Here is a 20797-nt window from a genome sequence, read left to right as displayed (position 1 = left end):
AAGATGGTGGGATCGGAATTCGAATTTGTTACTCTGCAGAACCGAGGTACTAGCGAGGATCCAGAGGGGACAGAAGGAGAAGCCGGTAGGAGCGGGAGGGCGCGGGAGGCTCGGAGCTCGGCTGGCCTGGCCTAGGAGGCGGGGCCTGGGGGAGGTGCACAGGCGGGGCCGAGGCCGTTTCACCGGCCCGGCTGCAGCGGCGGCGCTGCTTGCGCTCGCTCGGCGCTCGGCTGGGGCGGCCTGGCCCACAATGAATGGCCGCCGCGGCTACCGCTGTTGCTGAGGCGGAGGCCGCGGAGGCCGCGGAGGCGGAGGCCGAGGCCCCGGCGCAGGGGGGCGCGCCCCGGGCCCAGGCCCGGCCCCAGCTGCCGCTGCGGAGCCCGCCGGGAGCCCCCGGAGCGCGGCCACGGCGCAGGTGAGGTGGCCTGCCCCAGGCCCAGTTCTGGCCTCCTCCAGCCGGGGCGGCCGAGGGCGGCCGAGGGCCGGCTAGGGCTGAGACGGGAGACCGAGGGCTTCTCTGGGACTGGCGGGGAGCCGGGCCTGCAGCCCACCCTGTACCCGGACCGGCGACTGCGCGGAGACCCGGCCACCGCGGGCGGCCTACAGCGTCCGGCTCCGGGCCTGGCCTCGGGGCTTGGGACGGCGGGATTGGGCCCAGGCTCCCCGCTCCCGGCGCGGCGGGGCCCGGGCCGGCCGGGGCTGGGGGTCCCGGGAAGTTGGAGGGCTCGAGGGGGAGCAGTGAGGAGGCGCCCGGGGAGGCCGGGGGGAGGGGAGGAGCCGGGCTCGGGCCGGCCGCTGCGGGAGGAGGGGAGAGCGGCGCGGCGGCGGGGAGAAACGGCCCGGAGCGGCGGGGAGGGGCCGCCGCAGGTACTGCCCGGGCGCCTGCCGAGGTGGCGGGTCGGGTTACAGGCCGGGCCGGCCGCGGAGGAGCCCAGGAAGTGGGGCACGGTGGGTGGGGGCGGAGAGGAGGCGCCCGGGGATGCGGGCCGCGGGTCACCCGAGGTCAGGGCTCGGGGGCTTGAGGGGAGTCCAGATCCGAGGGTCCGCCGGGTAAGTTAAGGGACCGCGGCAACAGCTTGGGGAGCTGCGGGAGGCTGAAGCTTGAGTTGGGCTGGCGGGGATGTGGGGGCCGGTCGGGAAAAACTAGTGTGGCCAGCAGGGACGAGCCGAGATGGGTCCCCACACCCCAAGTGTTCGCTCAGGGTCAGACCCAGGGCTTTCCTCTTCCCACATCCGTCTCTGGAGCCTCCGCCAACTGTTCCAGGAGCGGGCCGGCGGGTGGGTGTTTGTGTGGGCAGCTCCGGACATGGTCTGGAACACCTAGCTCAGGCATCTTGTTTACCACCCGGGTGGCCCTCGCCCGCCCCCACCCCATGCACCAGACGGGAGGCAGCCTCCTGCTCCTAGATTCGTCCTCCGCTTGTTGGAACTGGAGCCTCAGGGCTCAAGCCCGTGGACCAGGACCTGACAGTCACAGGCCATGGTTGTCTTAAGTGCTAGTTCCCACGCCCGAATTCCGTGTGCCCCTCCTGGAGGTGAAGAGTTAGGAGAGGACTGTGTACAGCGTGTTTGTTGACTGTGTCTTGTAGGTTCTTGCTGGGGTAAAGGCAGATTATGGTGGAGGCTAAGGGGTGGAGTAAGGCACCTACAACCGCGGCCCAGGCTTTGGACTGCAGGCCCCAGGTCTCTACCTCCCCGCGCCCTGCTGGACCAGGCCCTGTGCTGAGCTTGCTGGTGGGATGAGCTCATGGATTGCTCACCACCACAGGGTTCTCTTAGGCATTTTCTGTGGTCCAGAGGAGGAAGCTGGGGGGTGTGGTTCCTCCAGGGTCACATGACTGGACAGGCCCATCTGGGATTGACTGCCCCTCAGTCCAATCCCTTGGGCCTTTGGGTCATCCTTCCAGGGATATGAGTGGAGTAACTCCCTATTCTTTCAGAGTTCCTGGTCCCAAACTTACCTGCTTCCCCTCTCCAGGACTGCTCAGTTCCCTTGCAGACAGACTGATATTCCCTGGTATCCAAAAGGAAAACAGTGGAAGCTTTTTTCTCAGAGACCTGGTCACATCTTCTCCCCATTCCTGGTCTGAGAGCCAAGAGGTCAGGGGTCATGGAGCTGTGGGCCTGTCGGGGAAGGGGTTGTGAGGATGAATGCCACTGGCTCTGGAGCTGGATGTGACTTGGCTTGTCTAGGCTGTTTTCTCCCCTACTCTGGTTCCTCATCAGATTGCCCAGCTCTTCTTTCTTTTCGACTAATTGCAAGGCTGTTACCAGGGTGTCCTGGGGACTTTGATTTGGGATCCACAGCACCTGAGGCAGGAGCCACAAACTGCTGGGTCAAGTAGTATCATCCAATTCTCCTGGGTTTAATGATGGCTTGTCTCCCTAATCCACCCCTCAATCTCCCTGCAGTTCCCAGAATACCCCACCAGTAGCAACCCAGGCCCTGCCCTGCCCTCTCTGACTGGTCTCAGCTGTCCCACAGAGAGAACTTTGCACTTGTTCTTTGTTCCCTTCACCTTTTTCTGCCATGACCTTTCCTTTGAGTCTGAACACACATCTCAACGCGCCCATCTCCAGAAGGACCACTCTTCCTCCGTCCCTGCAAGACTTTTTTGTGTTAGTTGGCATCACTGTTGCCTGGGACCTTTGCACTTTTCATTTGTTACTTCTACCCTGTGCTGCTGCCGCCATGTCTCTTGGGATAGATATACAAAGAGACCTTCTTTCCTGCCTGGATGGGCCTGGGTTGGCTGCTGGAGTTGCTGTGGCACAGACTGGATCCTCCTGGGGTTCACTTGGGCTATGTACTGAGGACAGGGGTGGGTACCATCTAGTCACTGCTGAAACAGGCAGAGACTGGTGGGAGCTGGCCCAGATGTGGAATATGGAAGAGGCAGGGGCCTTGCCCACAGCGAGAGAAGAAGGCACTGGCTTTTCAGTGAGAACTTGGGGTGCACAAACAGTGGGGATGAGGGCAGCAGGCAGGCGGCTCAAGAGGAGTGTGATGTCACTGCCATACACTGGGTGTCTGCTGAGGCCAAGGAAGCAGTTCAGCTCTCTGGCAACTGGCGGAAGTGACTGACCTCAGACGAGGTGGCGAAGGGAATTCCAGATTGCTGTATTTATGAAGATGGTATAACAAGGCGAAGGAGCGGTAGGCCTTGAGCAGGCAGGGAGATTTCAGCTGGGTGGTCAGGGAAGGCTTCCGGGAGGGTTGTGATCTGAATAATAAGAAATTAGCTGAGGCGAGGGTGGGGGTGTTCTAGGCCAAGAGGACAGCGCATTCAAAGCTTTTATTGAGTATGTGCCAGGCTCCTGCTAAGTGCTTGAAACATTTTGTCTTCATGAGGGAAGGGAGTGAGGATGACCCTACTGTGGCGATAAAGAACCCTAGTGCCGGGGCTGGGGATGTGGCTCAAGCGGTAGTGCGCTCGCCTGGCATGCGTGCGGCCCGGGTTCGATCCTCAGCACCACATACAAAGATGTTGTGTCCGCCAATAACTAAAATAAAATAAATATTAAAAAATTCTCTCTCTCTCTCTCTCTCTCTTTCTCTTTAAAAAAAAAAAAAAAGAACCCTAGTGCCATCCAAAGGAAAGAAAAGCCTTGTCTCAGAGTCTCCCCATCACCCCCAGTTGAAAGTTCAGACCTTTTGGCCTGCGTTCAGGGTTTTTTGTTGTTGTTGTTTTTGTTTTTAATCTGGCTCCTTGGTTGGGCAGCGGGGGAGCCCCAGCATGTTCTCAGGTTAGGCTCCAGGGGATCTGGTTAGACAGAGGGTCAGAGTTTGGGAATTGCCTTGGCAAGGTCTGACCCGGGAGTTCATCATCGCCAGATCCTTTGATGGCAACGGGAGCCTGCCAGGATACCTGAGCTGTGCTTGAGGTGATGACTCAAAAACAGGTGGTATTCATGTCTCTCTGTTCCCTCTGTTGGACCCTCCCTGCCCCTTGTCACCCTCCCCTCCCGTTTTTCAGTGAGCACTTTTCCCATGTTTGAACTCACACAAGCCCATGACCAGTGTGGGACCTGTGTATTGTCATCACCAGTTGACATACAAGGAAACTGAGGCACTCTGGTTCTTTCTTCAAACGGATGCCCCTGCCAGTCATCCGATTCCCCTCTTTCTGAAGCCTCTGGGAGTGGTCCTCTGTCTCTTTGGCCAAGAATGTCTTTGCTGGAGAAGCTCATGAGCTGCAGTGGCCATGAGGTTGAACTGGACCCACGTGTCGGGTTGGCTGAGGACTGGGTGAGTCTGCAGAGAGGATGTGTCAGAGGTTACGCTCAGTGCATGGTTGCCATCACCTGTCCACTCTCCATCTGTCCCATGCTGCTGCCTCAGCAAAGGTCCGAGAGTCCTTAGAGACCTGCAGGTTTTCTGTGATGACGTGTGTCAGTACTGTTTTCTTAATCGAGCCAACAGGAGGTAGGGGTGAGGGAACTGTGTATTTGAGAGTCAAAATTGATGACTTGTACCACCTTGCCTCTCCACAAGACCCTGGACAGAGGAATTAACTTCTGAGTCTCAGTTTCTTCATCCAACAAATGGGCACAAGCAGTCATGTCTGTCCCATGGTGATTCTTCAGGAGCAATCCTGCCCTGTCCAGTGACACTTAGGAAATGTCTGGAGACATTTTTGGTTGTCATGGGAGGGGATGCTACTGGCCTAGAGGCCTGGGACAACATGTAGGGCCAGCTCCACCACAAAGAATGATCCAGTGCAAGGGGCAGTAGTGGAGTGGTCAGGATCGCCTGTTTTCTGGTTATTGGGGGATTAAGCCAGGGGTAGGTAAGCAGTGTGGTTGGTTGATGCTGAGGATGCATTGGCAGACCCTTGGGGACTACTTCTTGGTAATCCCATGAAATAGCACAAGGTTCTGGGAGATAGTAAGAGGCAAAAGATGTCTCCTACTCTCAGGGAATTCACAGTCTGGGAAGGGCCTAAAGGGATGGACTGAGAGGACGTGACTAATTACAGCTGACATTACTGGGCACTGACTATGATCTGGGTACCAGTCTGCCCATGTTCTTCAGTTGTTTAATCCTTGAAATAGTCTCATGGTTGGCTGCTGCTGTTAGCCCATTTTATAGTCAGGGAGACTGATGTCAGGAGGCCAACAGTATTATAGATAAATGTTGTCCTGAAGCATCATTATTGAGTGAGAAGCTTTGTAAAGGATTCAAGCTGAGTAAAATGCAGTGGGCTCTCATTTGCAGACTCAACCAACAGCAGAACAAAAATACATGTGAAAAAAATTGCATCTGTACTGAGCATGTGCAAACTTTTGTTGTTCATCATTCAAAATACAATTTAACAACTCTACACAGCATTTACTTGTATTCGTTATTGTAACTTTATCTAGAGATGATTTAATTTAGATGCATGTAGGACGTATGTAGACTATACAATATATGCCACCTTATATTATGGACTTAAACATGATTTTGCAATCTTTAGGGGTCCTAGAACCAATCCTGAACAGATACCAAGGGCACTTGGACACTGAGCTACATCCCCAGCCCCCCTCCCCCCCCTTTTTTTTTATTTGAGACAGGATCTTGCTAAATTTCAGTTGCTGAGGCCTGCCTCCAATTTGTGATACTCCTGTCTTAGCCTCCTGAGTCTACAGGTAGGCATAGCAAGATTTAAATTCTTTTGCTGGGTGTGGTGGTGTATGCCTATAATCCCAGCAGTTTGGAAGACTGAGTAGGAGAATCACAAGTTCAAAGCTAGCTTGAGCAATGTAGTAAGGCCCTGATGCAAAATTTTAAGAAAAGGCTGGAGATGTAGCTTAGCAGTAGGGTGTTCCTGGGTTCAGTCCCCAGCCTGCAAAAGAAAAAGGCCAGGGTTGTGACTCGGTGGAAGAGTGCTTGCCTAGTACCCTGGGTTTGATCCCCAAACACACACACACAGTTTCAATTCCTCCTTGCCAAGGCCCTCAGGGCATTTGTTTGTTCCTGCCATACTGTCTTTTGGGTCTAAGTGCACTCTGGGAATGGCTTATGGTCAGAGTTGGGGGCAGTGCATGGCATGGGGCTGCTGCCAGGTCCCCTAAGGAGCTGGAGTTATTGCACCAAGTCCATTCAGATTGCAGAGGGCTGTGAGGAGAAGTGGGAGGGAGAGACAGCAGGTGGAGACTGCTCTTTCCTGGAGACTGGCTGCGGGTGGGCTGGGGGGCGGGGAAGAACTGAAGAACAGCTAGGGAAGGGAAGAAGGCCTTCCTAGGGAGCAGAAGCAGCACCATGCCAGTCTGACCCTTGCAAGGCATCTGAGACCCTGAGGTGAGGGCCCCCAGCAGTGATTCCATCTATGAAATGGCCTCACCCTGTTGCCTCACAGCATTGCCTGATTCTCAAAAAAGTCAGGGTCCACATCTAGGTCTGTCATTTAAGAGCTATGTGATGTAGGCCTCTGTTCTCATCCTTAAGATGATGGGAGAGCTCCTGGCCTCCTCAGGAACTGTCAGGAGGAGTGAATGAACCTTGCCTGAGCCTTTGCTGGGTACTGGAACCCAACAGGCCCAGCAAAACCTGAGCTGAACTAGTCACTAATCACACTACCCACCAAGGATGATTTAACATTGGCCTATCTGGGAAAAAGAAAATGCTGGCACCATCACGCATGCACAGCTCAGGTGGCTGAGACAGGAGGATCATGAGTTCAAAGCCAGCCTCAGCAAAAGTGAGGCACTAAGCAACTCAGTAAGACCTGTCTCTAAATAAGATGTGGCTCAGTGGTTAATCACCCCTGGGTTCAATTCCTGGTACCAAAAAAAAAAAAAAAAAAGAATGAAATGTGCATGCATTTAATATGCAGATGCCAACAGTAGGATTTGAATAGTCCTTCTCTAGCAGTATGTTAGTATGTTCTCTAGCAGCTTCGTGTTTGGCCCTGACCAAGGGTCTGAGTGGCTCTGGGCCAGGATCCAGCTACCTCCTGCTGAGCTGGATAAAGGATTATGGTACTTTCCAGGGCCTTTCCTCCTCGTTAAACATGGAGTTGATGTTTTCCCTTAGCTGTTTTACATGTTGCCTTAGTCTGTTTAGGCTGCTATATAATAAAATGTCTTGCACTGGGTAACTTATAAACAACAGAAAGTTTGTGGGGGATTTTTTGTTTTGTTTTTTACTTTTCTTGCGGTCTGAGAAGTTAGGCACGTGCTCTGCCACTGGTCTACACTTTAGCCCCAACAGAAATGTATTGCTGAGTTCTGGAGGCTGGAAAGTCCAAGACCAAGGCACCAGAGAGTTAGCTGTCTGGTGAAGGAACCCGTTCCTCACGGATTTCCATGTGTCCTGACATAGTGTGTGTGTGTGGGTGGGGGGTGAACAAGCTCCTGGCCTCTGTTGTAAAGGCATCAACCTCTTATGAAGGTAGAGCCCTTATAAATTACTTCCTTCCCAGAGGCCCACCTCTTGACACTACTGCATTGGAGATAGGTTTAAACATAAGAATTTGTTTTTATTTTTTGTGGTGCTGGGGATGGATCCCAAACCCTTGCACATATGGGCTAGCAAGTGCTCTACCACTGAGCCACACCCCAGCCCAGGCAATTTTGGAGGTACATAAACATTCAAACTGTAATACATGCCAGTAGTATCTCAACAACTTTCTTTGAAAATCATCTGGAAACATCTGTTCGGGCATTTGACAGTCGTCAGGAGGCTCAAGTCTATGCCCTTGCTGGCTGGGGGGTTCTGGAGCTCTTTGCAAAGAGCTAGCAGTTTCTATTTCCAGAATTCTCCTTCAGCCTCTTTCCCACAGTGTGATTGGTGTGAGTGGTGGTCAGCAATATGAAATTCAGTGACATTGGCCCCAAGTGGGACACTGTAGGCCACCCCACTGAAGAGGCACACATGTGCTTGGCTGAGGTAATGCCTGTGCGCCCCACTCTTGTTACAGACTCGCTGATGTGGAACAAAAACGGGAGTTGGATTGGAAGTAATGGACATAATTATTCATTCCACAGATGACTATTAAGCACTCACTGTGTGTCCTGGGGGCAGGGGGCACAGAGGTGAACCACACAGGCGACTCCCTACCCCTGCAGAGCTGGCACAGCAATAAAAACCCTTGTTTGCCGGGTCATGGGAAGAGCACTAGTGAGGGAGGCTCAGGTGGGGAGCAGCCTGCCGGGCTGGTATTGGGAAGGGCTTAGTGGGAGGTACGAAGAGCGCTGGCCATCTTGGAGACAGCATTCAAGGAGGCCCAAGAGCAGGCAGGGCCAGACGTTGAAGGCCCCAGCTGAGCACTGTCGGGACCAAGCAGTGCCTGAGCAGGTGTGAGGGAGCACTGGAGCTTAGCTGTAGCACAGGTGGGGGCTGTGAGTCTGGCCCCATGGGGAGGTGTGGCCCAGAGGCTCCTTTTGAATAGAAATGAATACCTAGTGTTTTGAGCCTGGGTGGGGGAAGGCATTTCCTTACAGTTCTGGGTGCTGTGAGGGGTCAGGCTGCCGGCATGGCCAGGTGCTGGCAAAGACTCTCCTGGTTTGCAAATAGCAGCAGCCTTTGCTTCTATCAAAGTTTAATTACCTTCTAAAGACCCCGCCTCTGGGCCAGGGATGTAGCTCACTGGCAGAGCACTTGTCCAGCCTGCTTGTAATCTCTGACTGGTGAGACAGAAGCAGGAGGATCAGAGAATCTCAGGTTGGAGGCCAGCCTCAGCAACTCAGTAAGACCCTGTCTCAAAATAAAAAGGACTGGGGAAGTAGATGAGTGGCAGTGTGTCCCTGGGGTCAATCCCCAGTGTCCACCCCCACAAAATAAAAGAATCCCTCCTCCAAAGATGGGCAACTGAGGGTTAGAACTTTACCATGTGAATTTGTCTTTTGACACAGTTCAGTCGTAACAAAGCCCTGAAACTGAGCTGATCCTCCAGAAGCAGCAATATTTCCTAGAAGTACCAGCGCTCCCAGCCCACCACCGTCCCTCCAGATCTTGGTGTCACCTCTTGTGGGCAAAGTCAGAGCCTTTGTCCTGTTCCTGACCCTGCGTGAGTGGGCACATCAGCTGGGCTGTGAGCTCCAGAAGCAGGAACGGGGCTCCCAAGTACTTCATGCCCCAGCAGGGACTTGGCAAATATTTAAGTGACTGTCTGGAGGTCATGGAGGCTGCCCTTGGGTCCAGTTGGGAGATGTGCTGGGGCCTGGGCTGGAGATGTTGGGAAGTGCACGTCCTCCCTGTGAGGCAGCAAGAGCAGAGTCATCCTTCACTGCTGGCTGCTCTGTGGGCTCAGCTCTGGGACAGATCACTGGCAGGTTTAGAGGCCTCGTTCCCTCACTGTGCCACCACTGCTCCACCCAGCAAGCGATATGGCCAGGTGCCAACTGCTGAGGACCTGTTTCTCCTGCGGACCCAGTGTGAGCGATCGCTCGGGGCCCAGTGTACTCTGCAGTCTCCCTCCACCCCCATCCTCCCTGTTGACAGTGACCTTCTTCACTTGGTGCTGGGGCAAGGCCACATTCAGATGTCTGCAGCTCCCAGACCCACTGCCCTACTCCCGAGTCACATGGAGCAGGGAGGGTTCCTGTGAGCCCATCAGCTGAGCCTGCAAACCAGTTACTCCTGCACCACCAACCCCTGAATCACTGTCAGAGCTCCCGAGTCCTGGCTGCTAGGCTCATGAGGTGGCCTTTCTCTTTGGGGGGCCCGGATTCCCTCAGCCCCACTAGCATCTTGTTGCCTCCTCTTTCCCCAGAACCTCGAAGTCCACATTGTCAATGATCCCTGTGCACCAGGCCTGTACTGGGCACTCGGTAAGGATCACGTGCAGCTTTTCCTGTGCCTGTTCCTGGGGAGGGGTTGGGCTGTACCCCACTTCTAAAGCCTCACTGTTGTGAGCCATTGAGTGAATGGAGAGGTCTGCAGCGCCACTGGGCACTGGGCGGAGCTGATGGGGCCCTGCTAGGCCTCTGCCAGTTGCAGCGTCCCGAGCTCCAGTCATTTATTCCTATCTTGGTGCTTTCTATCAGTTGCTGCTTTTATTTTTATTTTTTTAAATTCTGCTGGTACTGGGCATGAAATCTGGCCTTGCGCACGGAGGCAAGCACTCTACCACCTCCTATTTTTCTTTTTTCTTTAGTTTCTGTGCCAGGGTCTTGCTGCGTTGCCAGGCTGACTTGGGATTTGTGATCCTCCTGCCTCGACTTTCCAAACAGCTGGGGCTCCTGGTGTGCACCACAGGCCTGGCGTCTCTACAGTGTTCTCTTAACGTTTACAAATATTTGTTGAGCATCTAGCTCTGTTTTAATCTTGAACAGAACCAGCCAGGACACCTGCCCTTAGGAAGCTGACGTCCTCCTTTAAGCAATAACTGTTCGGTTGGGCCCTCCTGTATCTGCGGTTTCTGCATCCTCAGATGCACCGAACATCAAAAAATACTGAATCAGGTATGCGCCACCAAGCCGGACATGGTGGCACACACCTGTAATCCCAGTGGCTCAGGAGGCCGAGGCAGGAAGATCGCAAGTTCAAAGCCAGCCTCAGCAAAAGCGAGGCACTAAGCAACTCAGTGAGACCCAGTCTCTAAAAATAAGATACAAAATAGGGCTGGGGATGTGGCTCAGTGGTCAAGTACCCCTGAGTTCCATTCCGAGTACTCCCCCCCACAAAAAATACTGGAGAGGGCTAGAAATGTAGTTGAGTGGTAGAATACTTTTTATTTTTTTTTTAATTTATTTTATTTATTTATTTTTAGAGAGAGAGAGAGAATTTTAATATTTATTTGTTAGTTTTCGGCAGACACAACATCTTTGTTTGTATGTGGTGCTGAGGATTGAACACAGGCAGCACGCATGCCAGGCGAGCGCGCTACCGCTTGAGCCACATCCCCAGCCCTAGAATACTTTTTAAAAATTAGGGAAAACGTTTTTGTCTCTGAAGAATACATACAGCCGTTTTTTTTTTTTTTTTCCTTGTCCCTATTTGTAGCAACTATGTATACAGTGTTTGCTTTGTATTATATAAGTTATCAACCATGTATAAGTCATGCAGGCCAGGGACTGGGTCTCCCTCCTACTCTACAAGAGCAACTAGCACCTAATAGCATCTCAGTTCAGGTTGAGTTTGCAGAACTGAGCTGGCTTTATGGACCTCAGTTTTCAGACAAAAAATTTTCAGACAGATTTGGAGCCCCTGGTCCCAGGAGCAGGTCCAGTCTGGTGCACCTGGCTACAGCATGCACCTCTGATCCTTGGCCACAAGCTGCTTCTGTTCCTCATCGCAGCCCTTTCAGAATCAACCAGATATAATATGAAAGCTAACTCAGAGTGAGGAAAGAACAGCTGGGATTCCATTCCTACCTCAGGGACTTTGCACATGCCCTCTTTGCCTTTCTCCTCTTTTTTCCAGACTCAGCTCAGGCTTCTCTCACCAGCAGAAGCCTTCTTACCTGCATCCTGTCCATTTAGGACCATCTCCCTCTACAGACTACAGAATTGCAAATGACTCCCTTCTGCTAGTGGGGTCACTTTATCAACCCACACTTGTCTTCCTTCAAAAAAGATCATCCCCAAGTAAGGGACATGGCCTTTCTACCTTTTCACTTATTTTCCCTGGAAGAGGTAGTACAGGATCTTATACAGAAATTCACATATTGAGAGATGCCCAGAATAGGGGAGTGAGTTCCCTGAGCAGCATCAATTCCCATTTCTTTTTAAAAACAGTACTTATCTTTTTTTTTTTTTTGCAAATGAGCAGGTTCAAAATGCAAAATCCAAAAAGTCTACTTTACAGATCTCATTCCTTAGTTTTGCCCAGAGAATACCAGCTGCAGTTTCTTTTTTCCTTTGCAGTGCTGGGGATGGAACCCAGGGCTACATACATGCTAGGAAGTTCTCTACTACTGAGCTACATGGCTGCCTTTTTTTTTTTTTTAATAGCTTTATTGAGATATGCCATATAATACATCCATTTAGAGTGTACAGAGTCTTGTTTTATTTTGGTTTTGGTTTTGGTACTGATGATGCACCCAGGGGTGCTTTATCACTGAGCTACATCCCCAGCCCTTTTTACTTTTTTGTTTTGTTTTGTTGTTGTTTTGAAGCAGGGTCTTCCTAATTGCTGAGGGTCTCACTAAGACAGTAGTTTTTAGTATATAAAGCTTTGCAACTATCACCATAGTTAACTTAGACTCCTCCACCCCCACCCCCCCAGTACTGGGGATTGAATTCAGAATACTGCTCCACTGAGCTATGTCCTCGACTGTTTTTATTTCGAGACACAGTCTCACTAAGTAGCTTAGGGCCTTGCTAAGATGCTGAGGCTGGCCTCAAACTCGTGATTTCCCTGTCTCGTCCTGGGAGTTCAGGCGGGCACCACTGTGCCCATCTGACAACTTTCAGTATGTAAAGAATAAACCCTTCGTCCCTTTGCTCTCAGCAAGGCCCCATTTCATTTTCCCCTCCCTAAAAACAGAAACCACTAATCTGCTTTCTGTCTAAATGGATTTGCCTATTCTGGATGTTTTATGTAAGTGGAATCATACAATATGTGGTCCTTTGGCTTCTTCACAATGTTTTCCGGGGTTTTCCATGTTGTGACATGTGTCAAAATTTTTTCCCTTTTATGGCTAAATCATATTCATTGTGGGTATATACTGGTTTGTTTTACGTGCTGGGGGTGCAACCCGGGGTCCTGTGCATGCTGGGTGAGCATGTAGCCTAGGCTACCGCCCAGCCCTGTACCACATTTAAAATTTTTTTAATCCATTCATTAGTTAATAGATGTTTCTGTTTCCACGTTTTGGCTGTTGGGTGTGTTGTTTTGTTCCTTTTTGAACAGGGGATTGAACCCAGAAGGACTTTAACACCCTTTCATCTTCCTGCCTGCTGTGTCTGGGGGTTCTGATTTCTCGACCTTACCAGCACTTGCTGTCCATCCTTGTGCTGCTGGAGAGGAGCTCGGGCTTATGTGTAATCTCATGTCTGATTGTTCAGAGTGCTTTCGAGTCCTATGCTTGGCAGAGCTGACACTTGTGACTTTGGCTCCTGGTATTTACCTGTCAGTGTCCGGAGTGTCTGGTGCACTTCTGCATCTCGGCTGTCTCCCTTCCAGGCACTTAGGAGACCTGTTGAATGTTCAAGTACATGTGGATAAGTGTGCCAGGGGTCTTCTATCTGCAGGGGACAGAATAAGCCATCCTGGTCACAGCAGGGCTTTGCCGATTTGACAGTACAGTTGACTGGCTCTCAGTATTTGTGAGCTTCGCATCATGGATTCAATCAACTATAGATTGAAAAGATTTTTTTAAAAGTATTTTAAGGATCAAAAATATTCAGAAGGGGCTGCGGATATAGCTCAGTTGGCAGAGTGCTTGCCTCATGTGCACAAGGCCCTGGGTTCAATCCTCAGCAAGACGTAAAATAAAACTACAGCTAAATAAATATGTGTGTGTGTGTGTGGGGGTACATCTCATTAAACATGTGTGACTTTTCCTTGTCATTATTACCTAATTAACATATTTATATACATTGAATCAGGTATTGTAAGCCATCTAGAGATTATTTAAAGTCTGTGAGTGGCCGGGGTATAGATAAGTGGTAGAATGTCCACTTTGCCTGTCTGAGATCCTGGGTTCAATCACCTGCGCCACAAAAATGTTAAAGTAAGCCAGTTGCAGTAGCACCTGCTTCTAATCCCAGCTACTCTGGACACTGAGGCAGGAAGATGGCAAGTTTGACATCAGCCTGGATAAAATTTAGCAAGACCCAGCCTTAAAATAAAAGATAGAGTACCTGCCCATGTGTCAACCCCGGGTTGCACCCCCAGTACGTGCAAACCCTGGGTTAAACCCATAAGGCCCTTGGCAAATAAGTAAGTAAAGTCCACAGGACGATTGCAAAGGTTCTGTACAAATACTGTGCCATTTGAAGGACTTGGGAATTAGATTTTTGATATCTACTGGGGTTCCTGGAACTAGTGCCCCACCAAGGGACAGCTGAGTATCATAAAGGCAAGTCTGCTGGTGTAGAAGGAATCTGCTTGATTCTGCCGCATGGGTGTCTGGGCTTTTGCGTGGCTTCCTGCAGCAGTCGAGGTCCATGAAGCAGGGTTCAGCCAGCACTGGATTTTGCTGCTCACCTTGCCCCCGTGTCTCCCTGTCTGCAGCTGCCGCCATGGCCCAGACCCTGCAGATGGAGATCCCAAACTTTGGCAACAGTATCCTCGAGTGCCTCAACGAACAGCGGCTGCAAGGCCTGTACTGTGACGTGTCTGTGGTGGTCAAGGGCCATGCCTTCAAGGCCCACCGGGCTGTGTTGGCTGCCAGCAGCTCTTACTTCCGGGACCTGTTCAACAGCAGCCGGAGCGCCGTGGTGGAGCTGCCGGCAGCCGTGCAGCCCCAGTCCTTCCAGCAGATCCTCACGTTCTGCTACACGGGTCGGCTGAGCATGAACATGGGTGACCAGTTCCTGCTCATATACACAGCCGGCTTCCTGCAGATCCAGGAAATCATGGAGAAGGGCACCGAGTTCTTCCTCAAGGTGAGCTCCCCGAGCTGCGACTCCCAGGGCCTGCACGCCGAAGAGGCCCCATCATCTGAGCCCCAGAGCCCTGTGGCACAAACATCAGGCTGGCCAGCCTGCAGCACACCACTGCCCCTCGTGTCTCGGGTCAAAACAGAGCAGCAAGAGTCAGACTCTGTGCAGTGCACACCTGTGGCAAAGAGGCTGTGGGACAGCAGCCAGAAGGAGGCTGGGGGCAGCAGCAGTGGCAACGGCAGTCGCAAGATGGCCAAGTTCTCCACACCGGACCTGGCCACAAACCGGACGCCCCAGCCGGCCCCGGTGGTGGCAGCAGCAGTGGCAGCGGGGGGTGTGATGAGCGGGCCCAGTACATCAGAGCGGACAAGCCCCGGCACCTCCAGCGCCTACACCAGTGACAGCCCTGGCTCCTACCACAACGAGGAGGACGAGGAGGAGGACGCGGGTGAGGAGGGCGCCGACGAGCAGTACCGGCAGATCTGCAACATGTACACCATGTACAGCATGATGAACGTCGGCCAGACGGGTGAGGCCCTGGTCCCTGCCTGGGACGCCTGCCCTACGCCCTCAGGTGCACACATTCACATGTGCACTCTGCTTTCTCCCCACAGCCGAGAAGGTGGAGGCCCTCCCGGAACAGGTGGCCCCAGAGTCCCGAAGTCGTATTCGGGTACGGCAAGACCTGGCATCTCTCCCAGCTGAGCTCATCAACCAGATAGGCAACCGTTGCCACCCCAAGCTCTACGATGAGGGTGACCCCTCAGAGAAGCTGGAGCTGGTAACAGGTGTGCTGGCCCCACTGTCTCCCTAGATCCCCCCCATTCTGTGTCCTCAGGCCTCGTGTCCTGTGTTGGTTAGAAGCTACTATCCTGGGGCAGCTGAAGCCCTCGGCCCTTCAGTTTCCTCATCTGGACTTTGATGTTGGTAGCAGCCCATCCTGGCAAGACCAGGGGTGCAGTTAGATGAGCTGAGAGCTGAGCTGTGGTTCATTGGCGTGCTCTTCTGGCACGTGCAAGGCCTTGCGTTCGATCCCCAAGTATGGGAAAAAAAAAAAAAAAGGTGAGTTAGCTAGGCTGATGGTGGCCCAGCCTGTAATACCAATTATTCAGGAGGCTGAGGCAGGAGGATCCCAAGTTCAAGGCTAGCCTAGGCAATTTAGCAAAACCCTGTCTCCAGTTGTAAAAAGCTAGAGAGGGGAAGTGGGTCTGGATGTAGCTCGGTGATAAAGCACCCTGGTTCAGTGTCTAGTACCACTCGTAGAGAATGAAGGTGACATGAACTGAGGCACCTCAGGTGGATTCCGAGGTTTCTGGCTCTGGGAGCTGGTGCACACATAGGGTAGTAGGTTAGCTGCCTTCGGGGCTAACTGCCACAGTGACCTGGGGCCTCTCTCTGCTCCCAGCTGAGTCTGGGGATGATCAGAACCCCTGCCACACACAAGTGTCAAGCCAGACTTGCTGCAGGGCCTGGCAGGTGGCAGGTCCCCATGGGTGGTGCCTGTACTCTTTCTGTCCTTTCCTGAGCACTGACATGGCAGAAGAGGTCTGAGGAACCCCACCTGACTACTCTGGGGCCTCCGGGGCCAGTGGGTGGGATCCAAAGCCCAACACAGAAGGGCCTGGTAAGGAACGGTGCTTGAGAAGGGCTCGGGCTCAGGCCATATGGGGGTTGGCAGTTTGGAGCACCCTCGGTCAACCTCTGCTTCCCTTACCAGGTACCAATGTGTACATCACAAGGGCACAGCTCATGAACTGCCACGTCAGCGCAGGCACTCGGCACAAGGTCCTGCTACGACGGCTCCTGGCCTCCTTCTTTGACCGGTGAGACCCTTGCCAAAGCCCAAGGGTGGAGGTGGGTATCCTCTACCCCAACACCACCAGGAGCCCTGCTCCTTTCACCCTACCCCCTCCATTCCCCAGGAACACTCTGGCCAACAGCTGTGGTACCGGCATCCGTTCTTCCACCAATGATCCCAGACGCAAACCACTGGACAGTCGTGTTCTCCACGCCGTCAAGTGTGAGTATCCAGCCTTCTGGAGTGCAGGTTGGGGTCTGAGGCAGACTTGAGGCAGCTGCATTTTTATCCAGTGCGGGCCCTGATGGATGGATGCAGTTTTGTGTTAAGAAGGATTCCGAGCTGGGTGTGGTGTGGTGGCACATGCTTGCAATCCCAGCAAAACAAAAAAATTAGAATTTTGAGGTTCACTCTCCCCTGCTTATTGGGAAGAGGGCTGTAACTACAGCGGTTTCTCCACAGTTGGGTAGTGCTAAAGGGAGGCCAGGGGGTCTGTGGCAGGAGGGTCTCAAACCCTGGGCAGGCACAGAAAGGTTTAAACAGCCAGGCAAATCCCCCAAAGAGGTGGCCACTAGACAGTGCTGCCAGTTGTTAGGAGCTCAGTCAGCCACCACTGGGAGCGGTCAGTGCTCTCCCTGTGGGGATTTGGGAAAGCCGTGCATCGGGAGGGCAGGCCTCGTGGGCCTGAGCCACCTGCTCTGCCTGCACAGACTACTGCCAGAACTTTGCCCCCAACTTCAAGGAGAGTGAGATGAACGCCATTGCCGCTGACATGTGCACCAATGCCCGCCGCGTGGTGCGCAAGAGCTGGATGCCCAAGGCCAAGCCGATGCTGGCAGAGGGCGACGCCTACACCACCTTCATCAGTGACACAGGCAAGATGGAGCCGGACATGATGAGCATGGAACACGGCTTTGAGACAGCTAGCCATGACGGCGAGGCCGGCCCCTCTGCTGAGGTCCTCCAGTAACCCCACGGGACCCTCCCCAAGGGGCTGTGACACTCCCCCTTCCCGTCACACACCCGCCCACCATCTTGGTCACGAGCTACTGTCTGTCCCTCCCCAGGACCCTTGGGGGGTGCTGCATGCTCCCAGCCCCTCTGCCTCCCTGTCCCATCCCCTTCCCCCAATGCAAGCCAGGCTGGGGAGGATGGGGCAGGTGGTGCCAGGGCCTGTTGCCTTCTTTAACACACTCATGCAGTGGGGAGCACCTTGCTCCCCCTTCCTAACCCTTAGTAGTCATTCCCTGCTCACCAGGCCTGGCACAGGGAAGGGGCCAGCCTGGGAGACCTGTGAAAGGTCCCTTTCCCAGACTCTGGGCCACCTTGTCCCCTCACTGCAGCTCCTTGGGACTCAAGGGGGCCCTGGGGGCTCTCAGGACCCCTCCTACCACCTCCCAGTGCTTCCAAGTCTCCAAAAGCGCCTTCCTGTCTCCCTCGTCTGTCCCTGTACCTGGGGGCTAGGATAGGCGAGGCTTAGAGGGACTGTCCACTTTACAGCTGAGGAAATGGGGCCCAGAGAAGGCTCAGAAATCCCAAGACTGAACTAAGGGCAGGGGCCAGTGGTGGCCCAGTGCCCCTCCCTCCCACCACCCTGCACTCAGTCTCTGTTGCCCCTGCCAGTCTCCTGGGCCTGAGAGAGGCTGGTCCTAAGTGAGGGAGTTCTTGGGGGCAGAGGGAGGGTCTCAGAGGACAGGATAGTTCTCCGGGGCTCGCAGAGCGTGTGGGTGTGCATGTGTGCGTGTGTGTAGGTTTGCTTTCAAAAACTAGTGAAAACATGAGAGGCGGTAAGATCAGGGTTCGAACCCAGGGGAGCAGGCTGGGGGGGCTACTGCCCACTCCCCCACTCCACCCCCCGCCCCACAGCAGGGCTCCCAGCCCCACCTCCTGTACATACTTTTTAAAACATTTTTTTAGCGAATGAAATATTGAAGTATAAGATTTCCTTTTATTTTTCAAACCAACGGGACTGTGTCTGAGGTCCCCCTCATTCCCCGGGGGGCTGTGGAAGGCAGGTTGGGGGTGCTGGGTCAGGCTGAATGTGTGGGTGCATGGAGTGTGGGTGTGGTTCCACGGTGGGTCCCTAGTCTCAGCCATCAACTGGGCTCCTATGGTCCAGCCAGCTTCCCCCTCACTTCCCACCCAGGCGACAGCTAAAGGATGTCCCGGGCCTTGGCTGGGTGGCCAGGCAGGGCAGGGCCCACATTCATTGTTAGCAATCATTTGTGAAATTCTCTCACCATTCCTCTTTTTACTTCGCCTAGAAGTAGTGTTTGGTTTTTTTGAGTTTTACATGTGAACCCGGGGTCCCCAACACAGACACATCATCATTTCGCCATCTCGGCTTGCTTTCTTTGCCCTGTCCTCCTCTCTTCCTCCTCCCAAACTCCTGCCTGCACCTAGCTCCCAGCCACCTCACTCCCACAGGCAGGGGATTGCAGGAGGTCGGGTGGGGGCCAGCCAGGGTTGGACCCTTGGAATCTGATTTGGAGACCTTCACCCCCAACCCAGCAGCACCCCCTCCTAGCCTGTAGGGGGTCCCTCCAGATATCTGCTTGTTGCAGGGATGGGGGTTGTCAGATGTGTCAGGTCTGGCTGGGGTCCTGACACTCTGCTTTCCTGGTCTGTCCCCAGCACCTTAGCCTCTGGTGGCCCAAGTGTGTGGGGGGAGTCGACACCCCCAGCTAAAGCACAAGCACCTTAGTCGCACCCCCACTCCCCCCACCCTCCCCTGGCCTGATGCCCCACCCCAGCGTTGATCCCAAAGCACAATATCCTGGTCAACTTGGCAAGTAGCTAGGCCCAGCCAAGGTGAGGGGCAGGTGGGGACTCCAGTCAGCTCCCCTCCTTCCAGGCCTTAGTGAGGGGGCAGCTCTCTGGGACTAGGGTCTTCTCCCAACCCGCTCCTTCTCTGAGCCCCGCAGCACTGGGTTGGGTGGCAGGGCCCACTTGTTTCAGGGACCCCAGGAGGTGCTCCTGGCTCCCGGGACTGTGAGGGTGTCTAGGGGTTAGGGGTGGGAAGAGGGGTCTGGGCAGGGGGTGCAGGGGAGGAAACTCCTCACTAGGAGAGCCAAAGACAGGGTTGTGCCTTACCCCAGGAGCCACCCCTGCGTCTCCCTGCCCTGGCGGCCAGCTGCTTTCCCCTCCCCTCCCCTCCCCTCCCTTCCCCTGAGCTGCATGGTCCCCCAACCCTGGGCAGCCAGGAAGAAATACAAGTGGAGAATCATCCACCTACCAGATTAAAAAAAAAAAAAAGTAGGGCCCTCCCCCAACTCCACTGGCCGTCTACCCACCCACGCCTCTTTCACAGGGGACAGACCACCGGTCTGCCCACCCTGTCCTGCGTGAAGTGCCAACGCCCTCCCTGCCCTGGGCCTAGCCCCCGCCCCTCCCCGGCCCTAAGTGAGATTGCACATTAACTACTGTAAGGAGAGGAGTGGCGTTGGGAAATGTGAACCATGAAAATATCAGTGATGCTGATGAGGAGAATAAACTGAACGCCTTTGTAACAGTCCTGCAGCATGCTGCTCACTCCAGGGGGTGCGCCTGGGCTAGCCCTGTGGGCACAAGCCACCACTCTTCCTCCTCCAATCTGCACCTGTGGGTTCCTAGACAGCCCCTCAGAAGCTAGAGGGTCAGCCAGGCGCTGTGGCACATACCTGTAGTCTCTGGTTTGGGAGGCTGAGGCAGGAGGATCATGAGTTCAAAGTCAGCCTCAGCAACTTGGTGAGGCCTTATCCCTAAAAAATACATCAAGGGCTGGGGATGTGGCTCAGTGGTTTAGCAGCCCTGGTTCAGTTCCTGATTTTTTTTTAAAAAAAAGCTACAACTATCCAGAATTTACTGTGATGCTGGCTTACTGCCCCCGCAGTTCAGTCCTCCAGAACCCAGGAAGTCCTGTACACACTTGCCCCTTCACCCCGTTCACAGCCAGCACTCCCATGATTGGAAGAAAAGAGAAAATGTTTGTGGAGGCACAGTAATGCAACCCCAGCAATTTGGGTGGATAAGCCAGGAAGGTGAGTTCAAGGCCAGCCTGGATCACTTAGCAAGACCGTCTCAAATTCATAAACAAAAGGGGGAGGTTTGCTAGGGATGCAGCTCAGTGGTAAAGCACCCCTGAGTTCGGTTCTCAGTGCCCAAAAAGGAAAAATAGTGGAAACCACGCTGGGGTGTAACTGGTAGAGTGCACACGTTTTGCACATGAAAGCTCCTGTGTTTGATTTGCAGCACCAGAGAAGACATTTTCCATGGGAGAGGCTCAGCAACCAAGATCCTGTGAGATGATAGAGAAGGGACTTCCATCTCAGTCCCCCTTTTCTTTAACCTTTATTTTATTTATTTTTTAGTTTTAGGTGGACAGGATATCTTTATTTTTATGTGATGCTGAGGACCGAACCCAGTGCTTCACACATGCTAGGCAAGCGCTCTACCACGCCTCAGCCCATCTCAGTCCCTTTTTGAGACAATCTCAATAAAAATTACCCAGCCTGGCCTTGAACTTGTGATCCTTCTGCCTCA

At 53.6% G+C, this 20797-nt stretch overlaps 1 protein-coding gene across 1 annotated transcript; it reads left to right on the top strand.

Moving 5' to 3' along the window:
- Positions 1 to 227: 227 nt before the first annotated feature.
- Nacc1 (nucleus accumbens associated 1) lies at positions 228 to 19787 on the top strand. The gene is made up of 6 exons (XM_077109400.1): positions 228 to 415; positions 14108 to 15007; positions 15093 to 15266; positions 16196 to 16301; positions 16401 to 16498; positions 16987 to 19787. The coding sequence occupies exons 2-6, from the start codon at positions 14116 to 14118 to the stop codon at positions 17244 to 17246; spliced, it is 1530 nt and encodes a 509-aa protein (XP_076965515.1). The 5' UTR covers positions 228 to 415; positions 14108 to 14115; the 3' UTR covers positions 17247 to 19787.
- The last annotated feature ends 1010 nt before the right edge of the window (positions 19788 to 20797 follow it).

The sequence above is a fragment of the Callospermophilus lateralis genome, chromosome 1, assembly GCF_048772815.1.
Source record: "Callospermophilus lateralis isolate mCalLat2 chromosome 1, mCalLat2.hap1, whole genome shotgun sequence".
In the NCBI taxonomy this organism is placed as follows: Eukaryota; Metazoa; Chordata; class Mammalia; order Rodentia; family Sciuridae; genus Callospermophilus; species Callospermophilus lateralis.
Note: the sequence above shows the minus strand (reverse complement) of the source record. Positions and strands in the feature narration are given on the sequence as shown.